The sequence below is a fragment of the Phoca vitulina genome, unplaced genomic scaffold (genome assembly GCF_004348235.1).
Source record: "Phoca vitulina isolate PV1807 unplaced genomic scaffold, GSC_HSeal_1.0 scaffold12, whole genome shotgun sequence".
Lineage (NCBI taxonomy): Eukaryota > Metazoa > Chordata > Mammalia > Carnivora > Phocidae > Phoca > Phoca vitulina.
In genome coordinates, this window is record NW_022589715.1 from 23,475,749 (window position 1) to 23,487,657 (window position 11,909).

At 36.9% G+C, this 11,909-nt stretch overlaps 1 protein-coding gene and 1 pseudogene across 8 annotated transcripts in view; both read right to left on the reverse strand.

Moving 5' to 3' along the window:
* ALMS1 (ALMS1 centrosome and basal body associated protein) overlaps positions 1-11,909 on the reverse strand; it is a 190,092-nt gene that overhangs the window by 140,076 nt on the left and 38,107 nt on the right. For 7 of the 8 annotated variants that reach the window (XM_032410684.1, XM_032410686.1, XM_032410685.1 and 4 more), the window contains exons 4-6: positions 4,483-4,600; positions 1,269-3,408; positions 1,003-1,152 (exon numbers count right to left, since the gene is read on the reverse strand). In XM_032410684.1, coding sequence (XP_032266575.1) covers positions 1,003-1,152; positions 1,269-3,408; positions 4,483-4,600 — 2,408 coding nt within the window. The remainder of the gene's footprint in view (positions 1-1,002; positions 1,153-1,268; positions 3,409-4,482; positions 4,601-11,909) is intronic. The other variant, XM_032410690.1, reaches the window with a different exon arrangement.
* Positions 3,698-3,815, reverse strand: LOC116636495 (annotated as a pseudogene).

The window sequence follows — 11,909 nt, forward strand, 5'->3', positions numbered from 1 at the left end:
AACCCTCTAAATATCAATTATAAAATGAGGATGATAATAACCCCCAGTAATCTTACTTGGTAGGACTGACCAAAGGACTAAATGAATTGATATATATAAATAAATCTCTTAGCGTAGTATTTGAGCAGTGTTAGCTATCATTTTCATCTCCATTAAGAGACTGAAAATTAGAATTAAATAATGTCTACTTTATTTTATTTATTTGACAGAGAAGGAGTGAGAAAGCACAGCAGGGGGAGCGGGAAAGGGAGAAGCAGGCTCCCAGATGAGCAGGAAGCCCGATGTGGGGCTTGATCCCAGGACCCTGGGATCATGACCTGAGCTAAAGGCAGATGCTTAACCAACTAAGCCACCCAGGTGCCCAAACAATGTCTACTTTAGAATGTTGAAGAAAATAAAATTAACCTCACAGTTCTCTGTATTTCAATTTTTAATATATTCAATAATTATAAATGAAAAGTTTATCTCAATATCTTTGTTCATTTTCTCTAATCAAAAGGTCTAAAAATGATTCCAACCCAAACTAGCAGCTTTCCAATGACATACTAATCTTATACGTGGAAAAACAGGAAAAGGAAAGTAACATTAAGTACACAACATCTTTGTATAGCTATATTTAATGACTAATAAGATATAAGGATATATTATAAAGAAGCTGACAGTATCAGACAGAAGAATGGGCAATGGGACCAAAGGAACATTAAAACCAAGAGAGGCAAGGATCCAGGCAAATGAAGTCTTGTATAAAAGAAAGGTTGACACAAAACTTTTCCAAGACACCACAAAACTCACTAACTCTTATGGTCTATGAAACACAAACATTTCTTTTATGCCAACCTCTAACAAATTAATGGAGCATATTCTTGGATATCAGATGAAGACCAGATTGTAAGTCACATGTCGGTATTAGAGGATATAAAAGGGCCCTTTACTTTCACCCCCATTTTTCAACTAAAATATTCTTTCCCTACCCCACAAGAAATGTCAAACAGAATAACTTACAGGCTCTTCAAAATCACTCTCTTCCTTAGATGGCAGTTCTAAGGCAGACTGCCAGGGCAGGGAGCTGTCACAAACCTCTAGATCATCAAGCACATTTTTAAAACCTGCTAGCGCAATGCACTCAGCAGTCAAGTCACCTTGCTCATGTACCTGTTCATAAAATTAAAAAAAAAGAAAGTAAAATTAAAACAAGTAACAATACCATTTCCTGAAATAGTACTGGAAAACACCATGTTTCCCCCAACTATCATTTTATTGTGTCTCACCTCTCTTTGTAGATCAGCAACTCTTGTACTGCACCCAATAGCATTTTCATCTAGGTTACAGCATTCAGTATCATCATCCAGAGTAGAGGTGTCAGATTCAGCCTTCCCCTGCAGGCCCTCTACAAAATAGGAGTCATTTTGCATAATTGTATTTATAGTAAAACAGGATTTGGCTCCCATAGGCCGAGGAATTTTACCTTGGCCTACATCAGCTTTCAGCAATGACTCTTGGCCGACTGCAATTAATGATGCATTACTGGTCATTGGTAAAGCACCTTGTGACTTAGCATCACACGTCACCAAGTTTGCTGAAAAGCTGCTTCCTACAGTTGCAGATGGACCTTCAATGATGTTACTAGAGTTTACATTCTTAACCAAAATATAGTTTGAGGAATCTGCAACTTCTTCAAATCTTCTTAAATCTTGTAAAACCAAAGAATCTGAAGTCGATACTTTCATTGGATAAAAAATGTTTGAAGATCCTACCTTTTTTGCAAGGTCAAGATCAGGAACAGACTTTACCTTCCCAATGGGAAGAAATGGTTCATTGTCTAGATCACACTGAAATAAAGCTGACTGTGCTTTGCCAAGACCAACAGCCTGGCTGTGAGATTTTTCACTTAAAGAAGCAGATGACTTATGCTCTGGAATAAGAGAAAGTGGCTTAATGAACATTTCCTGAGGAGTACTGGGGAGTGATTTTAAATCAAGATGCCAATACAGGGAGCTATCATCATTATCTTTTTTATGCAACAATGGTTTTGAAGCCACTAATTCAAACACCCCAGGAGTAGATTGATAACGTGGATGACTAAACTCATCAAAGAAAGAGTTTTCATCATTATAATTTAATAGGGAAAGATGTGAATTTTTTGGTTCACTTTCTTGGCTGTCATTTATTAAAGACTCACTGCTGTCAGTTTGGATTTCATTTACTGTACTCTCTTTCTTGGAAGGCTCAATAGAGGCAATAACTACCTCAAAGGCTACATTTTCAGAGGCATCAACACTTTTTCCACCAAAAGCAGAAGTTGCCCTTTGGTTTCTTTCCTCTTCTAAATACAGTTGTTCTGATGTCTCATCCAAGTTGGACTTAATAGTCTGAAGAGGACCACCAGAAACCTCCATCTTAGAGGTACCATGTTGCCTAGAGTGTATATGTATTTCTGAAACTTTTACAGAATTATCAGGAACTACAACATTCTCAATAAACTGTGTATCTGAAGATCTGGGATGCATCTCTGAAAATACTAAAGTACTTCTATTCTCCTTTAGTTCAAAACCTTGAGATAATTCTTTCCCCAGACCTTCTTCATTTCTTTCATACCCCTCCAAAGAATCCATCATTCCTTTCACCTCATTCTCAGCTGGAGCCCTTAAATAAACACTCTCAAAATAATGACTGTGAGCTGTCAAGGGAATGCCCTTTCCTCTTCTTTCCAACAGACAATGCAACAAAGAATGTGACATTTTGTTATTAAAATGAGGAGCAACTTCATGTGGAAAACAAACACAGTCCTTACTGATCACATATGTTTCTGGATGGTGTGAAGCTTCCTGTTTGCTCCATGGCGTACATGAAAAAGGGGCACGAAAATTGTCACTTCCCTTAGGAATTTTATTTTTATCAATTATGTCAGACGAATCTGAATAAGAATCATGATCCCCACTGGTTAAATAATTTTCTGACTGCTGTAAAGCTTTCTGTTTCCAATACTGCACATGCGAACAAGAAGCGTCAAAACTGTCACTTCCTTCAGGAGTCACGTAGTCATCACTTGTGTAAGATGAGGTTGAAACAGAATCTTGACCTTTATCAGCTAAACTGGTTTCTGGCTCCTGAACTTCTTGTGTCTTCCATGCCATATAGGAACAAAGAGCATCATACCTATCGAAGCCTTTGGGGGTTTTCAGTTCATCAACTGTATCAGACGAAATAGCATCTTCTTTAGTCCCTTGTTCAAAAGGTAAAAAAGAGCGCTGACACTCAGCTGTACTAGCTATAAGCGAGTGCTGAGATACACTAATGCAACTGTTAACTAAGTCTGAAGCTACTTCTGAGGCTGCCTGGAATAAAGCTTCACTAACTTCCGACGGTCGAGAAAACCATTCAGTATCTTCAGACTTACCAGGAATTCCCCTGAAAATATACAGTTAAAAAAAAATAAATAACACATTAAAAACATTTTTTTAAATACTAACATGAAAAATACAAAACTGTTATGTCACTGAAATTAAGATTATTTGGAAAGCGTGTTGAAAAAACAAAGTTCTAATTTCAAATTCCCTTAAAGTAGTTAGTGACTGAACAAGGCAAATTTTTTGTAAACAGAATATGAACTCCCATCCTATGACCCTGATATTGTCTCAGCCTTCTCCTAAAACAATATTATCAAAAAATAGGAATATTTTCATACTACCAAAAAAGATTAAATTAAAAATTCAAACTTTACTATTTAAAATGTTTATCACCTACCATAATTTAATTAGCAATAATCGCGCCTCGGATAAACCTCATTGGCTACAATACTGCCACTGCGCAAAGCTTACCATAATTTAATACTCACTTAACTTTCACTAATTCTTTCACTAGCCATTTACTAGGCTCTTGAAAACCCCTTAAGAAGTGATCTACTCCTAAAACACAGCAGTAACCTAATTATTGGTTGACTATTATATACAGAACACTTTTTCATAATTAATTTTAAGGTAATACATAGCAGAAGGGCAAAGGTTTTTACTCTGTAAACATCTTCAGGTGTTTTTTTTAAACACTTTTATTTGAGAATAGTTGACACACATTATTACATTAGTTTCAGGTGTACAACACATGTCATGGTAAGCACTGCAGAATGAATAGAACTGTCAAAACACTATGTTGTTCACCTGAAACTAACATAATGTTATATGTCAACTATACTTCAATAATAAAAATTTAAAAATAAAATAAACTATGCATGAAATGCTAAAATACATTAAAAATTAAATAAACTACAGTTGCCTGGCTCATTTTTACACACGTATTACTATACCATATTAATACGCATCATGTCTTAACTTAGGGCCTTGTTACCTTCCAAGTGTGTGCTGAAAATATCTAACCCCCACTCCAAAGTCTCACCTTAGCCTGAAGTCATTAATATTAGCAACAACTTAGAACAAGAAAAGAAAGAGTAGAAAGTTTACATGCAAATAAAAAAATAAATCACCCTACCTCAGAGGTGCAAAATCTAGTTCACTCTGTTGAAATAAGGAATCAGACCCAAACTCTTGATCCTGTGTCAAACATGTCAGCAAAGGCAAATCAGGAGAAGCAAAGTTGTCTTGAATGACTGCAAAGTTTCAAGTATAAAAATGTTGGGAATGCTGAAAGTTAACTGCTTAGCTTCCTCACGTACTACTTTCACAAAGAACCTAAATACACAGCCATCTGGAAGATTCTACAAGCATCAGAATGATAACATAACAGCAGCAGCAGCAACTCCCATTTATTCATCACCTGAAAAGTTTCAGGCACTTAACGTACAAAATTTCAATGATAACCCTGAAGGACAGGTATTACTATACCCATCTTACAGCTGAGGAAACAGAATTATAAAATTTAAGAAATATTAATTTGCCCACATTCAAATAGCTTTAAGTGTCCGAATGAGAACTGAACCTAAACACTCTAATCTCTTAGCAAGTGCTCTTAACCATTATGAGTGTTTCCTTCCGTCTTAAATCAAAGTGTAGTCCATAGGTTCCTGGGCATCCCTAAGACATTCTTAGGAGGTGCCTAGAGTCAAAATTATATTCAAAATAATATTAAGATGTCATTTGCCTTATTCACTCTCATTCTCTCACAAGGGTATGGTAGAATTTTCCAGAAGCTACATCATCTATGATGTTAGCAACATACTGAATGCAAAAGCAGATATTAGAATCTACCTCTCTTCTCTTAGGTTAAACACTACAGAGATTTTTTTTCTTAAATAAAACAATGCTACTCTTCTAAATATTTTTGTTTTGGAAAATACTTTTCTTACAAAATATGTAATTCGTGTTAACATGCAATGGAGTTGTTATTTTTTAATAAGTTAATAAATATTTTAGAAATTTCTAAGTTTTAATTCCTAACATGGGAAGTATCAACAACCCACATAAACAAAAGCTCTTTGAAGTCCTTGGTAATTTTAAAGTATGTAAAGGAGTCCTGTGACCAAAAAGTTTGAGAACTGCTGATTTAAAGGAAAAATAAGTCTTGTGGATTCCTGAATGTCAGCTTAAATAATTCTTATTATATGTGCCTAAATATGTACAAACTAGGTATAAACTCCTTACTACTTATACCATTTATATAACTATAAAAACAAAAACAAAATTTTAATAGAACTACGATTAATTTAACTGAATAGGTGATGTTTTGCTAGAACTAAACGTTCTTTCATTATGAATGTAATACCATTGCTACAGTATACTTTCTTGATTTCAGAACGCCTATAATTCTGCATGGTACACCTTCCCTATCATAACTGTCATACCCTTGTTTTAATTTTTGGTGTGGCTGCTTACCACCTAGATTGTCAACTCCACATCCACTTTATTCACAGCTATATCTGCAATGCCTACCAAAGTACTTGCTACACTTAGTCACTCAAAACAGAATTATTTATTTACTGAATGAATTTATTAAAAATGAAGCAGAATGAGAATGATAACCTTGACTACCAAGGACTAGTTGGTATGATTCCTCTTTGACCTTGGCTTACAGACTCAGTCTTAAACCTTCATAACAGAAAAGTCTTTCATCCCTCTAAGAATCATGAAGGTTGTTAACAAAGATCCCACATTTCCTCACATTTAGACAACTGCTGATGGCTTGGATCACTCTTTTTTGAGATAATTAACTGTTCCCGCACCAGTCATCATCATGACATTTGCCACTGGTGAGACCAATACATCCCTCAATAACTGTATTCATGCATAACAAAACAGCAATGATTAAATTTCCTTTAGCTATCAGATCCAGGGATCTGCTCTAATAATTAAAAATGTTCTACTTTATCCATAGTAAATGAGAAGCTGGAGTTCTAAAACCTTACATAGAAAACATTTTAGAAAAGCCACACTGCACAATCTCCTACCCAATGTTGATATTCTATTAAGAGAATTTTGCTTGACATTTTGCAGTGATATAAAGCACAGTTTTTCTGTTGTTATATGGTCTTTCTACTATTAAATGGCTCTATTAGAAAGTTCTTTCTTTTCTTTTTTTTAAGATTTTATTTATTTATGTGACAGAGAGACACAGCGAGAGAGGGAACACAAGCAGGGGGAGTGGGAGAGGGAGAAGCAGGCTTCCCGCAGAGCAGGGAGCCCGATGTGGGGCTCAATCCCAGGACCCTGGGATTACGACCTGAGCCGAAGGCAGATGCTTAACGACTGAGCCACCCAGGCACCCCTAGAAAGTTCTTTCTTATATCAAATTGAAAACAGCCTCCCTATAAGCTATGTATTCTCATTTTAACCTATAGACTAGGAATCAGCAAACATTTTGAAAAGGCCAACTAATAAATATTTTACACTTTGTTGGCCACATATGGTCTTTATCACAGGTACTTCCTTTTTTGTTTGTTTTTACAATCATTTAAAGATGCAAAAACTATTCCTAGTTCATGGTTGGTACAAAATCAGACCCTTGCACTAGACCCTTATAATACCGATCCCATGGTACTGTTATTTTTCTGTTTACTAGACTGTCTTCCCAAAAGTGGAATAGCTTTCATCTATATATCCCTAGCATCAAACACATGATAAGCACTTAGATATTTGTTAAGCAAATGAATGAATAAATGAAAGGTAAGCTCCTTCCTCTTTAGCTTGCCAGCCCCTCAAACAACTGATCATAGCAAACTCTTCTCTTTCATCTACTGTCATACTCATCTCCTCTCACAAAAGAACTCCTATGCCGTCAACATTTTTTTTTTTAAAGATTTTATTCATTTACTTTAAAGAGAGAGAGAGAGAGCATGCGAGAGGGGGGAGGGACAGAGGGAGACACAGAGAATCCCAAACAGTCTCCAGACTAAGCATGGAGCCTGATCCCAGGACAGGAGCCAAAACCAAGAGTCGGAAGCTCAACCGCCTGAGCCACTCAGGCGCGCCGCTGTTGACATCTTTCTTAAAATGTGAAACTAAAAGAGACTTTGATGATCTACATCACAAAACACACTGGCGCCAATATTTTGATTTGGACAGCCCTGGCTTATGTTTGAAAAAAACTTGTTGAATTAACTCCTATTGGTGCTCCTCTACAAAACTCTGCCAAGATAACATCATGGTTAAATCTCATTCCCCTGTCAAAGGCTAATTCTAAAATATGTGGTTGTTGCATATTTTTCAATTTTCAGAAAAAAAAAAAAAACCTGAATAAAACAGAACAAAATAAAATTGCCTTTGAAAATAGAAGGAGAGAGAAAAAGCTTCCAGGACAAACAAAAACTAAAGGAATTTGCAAACACAAAACCGGCCCTACAAGAAATATTGAAAGAGGTCCTCTAAGCAAAGAGAGAGCCTAAAAGTAACATAGACCAGAAAGGAACACAGACGATATTAACAGTCACCTTACAGGCAATACAACGGCACTAAATTCACATCTTTCAATAGTTATCCTGAATGTAAATGGGCTAAATGCCCCAATCAAAAGACACAGGCTATCAGACTGGATAAAAAAACAAGACCCATCAATATGCTGTCTGCAAGAGACTCATTTTAGACCCAAAGACACCCCCAGATTGAAAGTGAAGCGGTGGAAAACCATTTACCATGCTAATGGACACCAAAAGAAAGCTGGGGTGGCAATCCTTATATCAGACAAATTAGATTTTAAACCAAAGACTGTAATAAGAGATGAGGAAGGACACTATATCATACTTAAAGGGTCTATCCAAAGAGAAGATCTAACTATTGTAAATATCTATGCCCCTAACATGGGAGCAGCCAATTATATAAGCCAATTAATAACAAAAGCAAAAGAAACACATCGACAACAATACAATAATAGTGGGGGACTTTAACACCCCCCTCACCGAAATGGACAGATCATCTAAGCAAAAGATCAACAAGGAAATAAAAAATGACACACTGGACTAAATGGACTTCACAGATATATTCAGAACATTCCATCCCAAAGCAACAGAATACACATTCTTCTCTAGTGCCCATGGAACATTCTCCAGAATAAATCACATCCTAGGTCACAAATCAGGTCTTAACCTGTACCAAAAGACTGGGATCATTCCCTGCATATTTTCAGACCACAATGCTTTGAAACTAGAACTCAATCACAAGAGGAAACTCGGAAAGAACTCAAATACATGGAAGCTAAAGAGCATCCTACTAAGGAATGAATGGGTCAACCAGGAAATTAAAGAAGAATTTAAAAAATTCATGAAAATGAAAACATAACTGTTCAAAATCTTTGGGATACAGCAAAGGCAGTCCTAAGAGGAAAGTATATAGCAATATAAGCCTTTCTCAAGAAACAAGAAAGGTCTCAAATACACAACCTAACCCTACACCTAAAGGAGCTGGAGAAAGAACAGCAAATAAAGCCTAAACCCAGCAGGAGAAGAGGAATAATAAAGATCAGAGCAGAAATCAATGAAACAGAAACCAAAAGAACAGTAGAACACATCAACGAAACTAGGAGCTGGTTCTTTGAAAGAATTAACAAGATTGACAAACCTCTGGCCAGACTTATCAAAAAGAAAAGAGAAATGACCCAAATCAACAAAATCATGAATGAAAGAGGAGAGATCACAACCAACACCAAAGAAATACAAACAATTATAAGAACATATTATGAGCAACTATATGCCAGCAAATTAGATAATCTGGAAGAAATGGATGCATTCCTAGAGATGTATCAATTACCAAAACTGAACCAGGAAGAAATAGAACACCTGAACAGACCTATAACCGCCAAGGAAATTGAAACAGTAATCAAAAATCTCCCAACAAACAAAAGCCCAGGGCCAGATGGCTTCCCAGGGGAATTCTACCAAACACTTAAAGAAGAATTAATACCTATTCTTCTGAAACTGTTCCAAAAAATAGAAATGGAAGGAAAACTTCCAAACTCGTTTTACGAGGCCACCATTACCTTGATCCCCAAACCAGACAAAGACCCCATCAAAAAGGAGAATTACAGACCAATATCCTTGATGAACATGGATGTAAAAATTCTCACCAAAATACTAGCCAATAGGATCCAACAGTACATTAAAAGGATTATTCACCACGACCAAGTGGGATTTATCCCTGGGCTGCAAGGTTGGTTCAACATCCGCAAATCAATCAATGTGATACAATACATTAATAAAAGAAAGAACAAAAACCATACGATCCTCTCAATAGATGCAGAAATGCATTTGACAAAGTACAGCATCCTTTCTTGATCAAAACTCTTCAGAGTATAGGGATAGAGAGTACATACCTCAATATCATAAAAGCCATCTATGAAAAACCCACAGCGAATATCATTCTCAATGGGGAAAAACTGAGAGCTTTCCCCCTAAGGTCAGGAACACGGCAGGGATGTCCACTATCACGACTGCTGTTCAACATAGTATTAGAAATCCTAGCCACAGCAATCAGACAACAAAAAGAAATAAAAGGCATCCAAACCAGCAAAGAAGAAGTCAAACTATCATGTTTGCAGATGATATGATACTTTATGTGGAAAACCCAAAAGACTCTACCCCAAAACTGCTAGAACTCATACAGGAATTCAGTAAAGTGGCAGGATATAAAATCAATGCACAGAAATCAGTGGCATTCCTATACACCAACAACAAGACAGAAGAAAGAGAAATTAAGGAGTTGATCCCATTTACAATTGCACCCAAAACCAAAAGATATCTAGGAATAAATCTAACGAAAGAGGCAAAGGATCTGTACTCAGAAAACTATAGAATACTCATGAAAGAAATTGAGGAAGACACAAAGAAATGGAAAAACGTTCCATGCTCATGGACTGGAAGAACAAATATTGTGAAGATGTCAATGCTACCTAGAGCAATCTACACATTCAATGCAATCCCCATCAAAATACCATCAACTTTTTTCAAAGAAATGGAACAAATAATCCTAAAATTTGTATAGAACCAGAAAAGACCCCCAATAGCCAGAGGAATGTTGAAAAAGAAAAGCAAAGCTGGCGGCATCACAATTCCGGACGTCAAGCTCTATTACAAAGCTGTCATCATCAAGACAGTATGGTACTGGCACAAAAACAAACACATAGATCAATGGAACAGAATAGAGAGCCCAGAAATGGACCCTCAACACTATGGTCAACTAATCTTCAACAAAGCAGGAAAGAATGTCCAATGGAAAAAAGACAGTCTCTTCAAAAACGGTGTTGGGAAAATTGGACAGCCACATGCAGAAGAATGAAACTGGACCACTTCCTTACACCACACACAAAAATAGACTCAACATGGTTGAAAGACCTAATGTGAGACAGGAGTCCATCAAAACCCTAAAGGAAAACACAGGCAGCAACCTCTTTGACCTCAGCCACAGCAACTTCTTCCTAGAAACATCGCCAAAGGCAAGGGAAGCAAGGGCAAAAAGGAACTATTGGGACCTCATCAAGATAAAAAGCTTTTGCACAGCAAAAGAAACAGTCAACAAAACCAAAAGACAACCGACAGAATGGGAGAAGATATTTGCAAATGACATATCAGATAAAGGGCTAGTATCCAAAATCTATAAAGAACTTCTTAAACTCAACACCCAAAGAACAAATGATCCAGTCAAGAAATGGGCAGAAGACATGAACAGACATTTTTCCAAAGAAGACATCCAAATGGCCAACAGACACATGAAAAAGTGCTCCATATTGCTCAGCAGGGAAATCCAAATCAAAACCTCAATGAGATATCACTTCACACCAGTCAGAATGGCTAAAATTAACAAGTCAGGAAACGACAGATGCTGGTCGGGATGCAGAGAAAGGGGAACCCCCCTCCACTGTTGGTGGGAATGCAAGCTGGTGCAGCCACTCTGGGAAACAGTATGGACGTTCTTCAAAAAGTTGAAAATAGAGCTACCATACGATCCAGCAATTGCACTACTGGGTATTTACCCCAAAGATACAAATGTAGGGATCCGAAGGGGTACATGCACCCCGATGTTTATAGCAGCAATGTCCACAATAGCCAAACTGTGGAAAGAGGTAAGATGTCCATCGACAGATGAATGGATAAAGAAAATGTGGTGTATATATATACAATGGAATATTACGCAGCCATCAAAAGGAATGAAATCTTGCCATTTGCAATGATGTGGATGGAACTGGAGAGTGTTATGCTGAGCGAAATAAGTCAATCAGAGAAAGACATGTATCATATGACCTCACTGATATGAGGAATTCTTAATCTCAGGAAACAAACTGAGGGTTGCTGGAGTGGTGGGGGTGGGAGGAATGGGGTGGCTGGGTGATAGACATTGGGGAGGGTATGTGCTATGGTGAGCACTGTGAATTGTGTAAGACTGTTGAATCACAGATCTGTACCTCTGAAACAAATAATACATTATATGTTAAAAAAAAAAAAAAGAAGATAGCAGGAGGGGAAAAATGAAGGGGGGGAA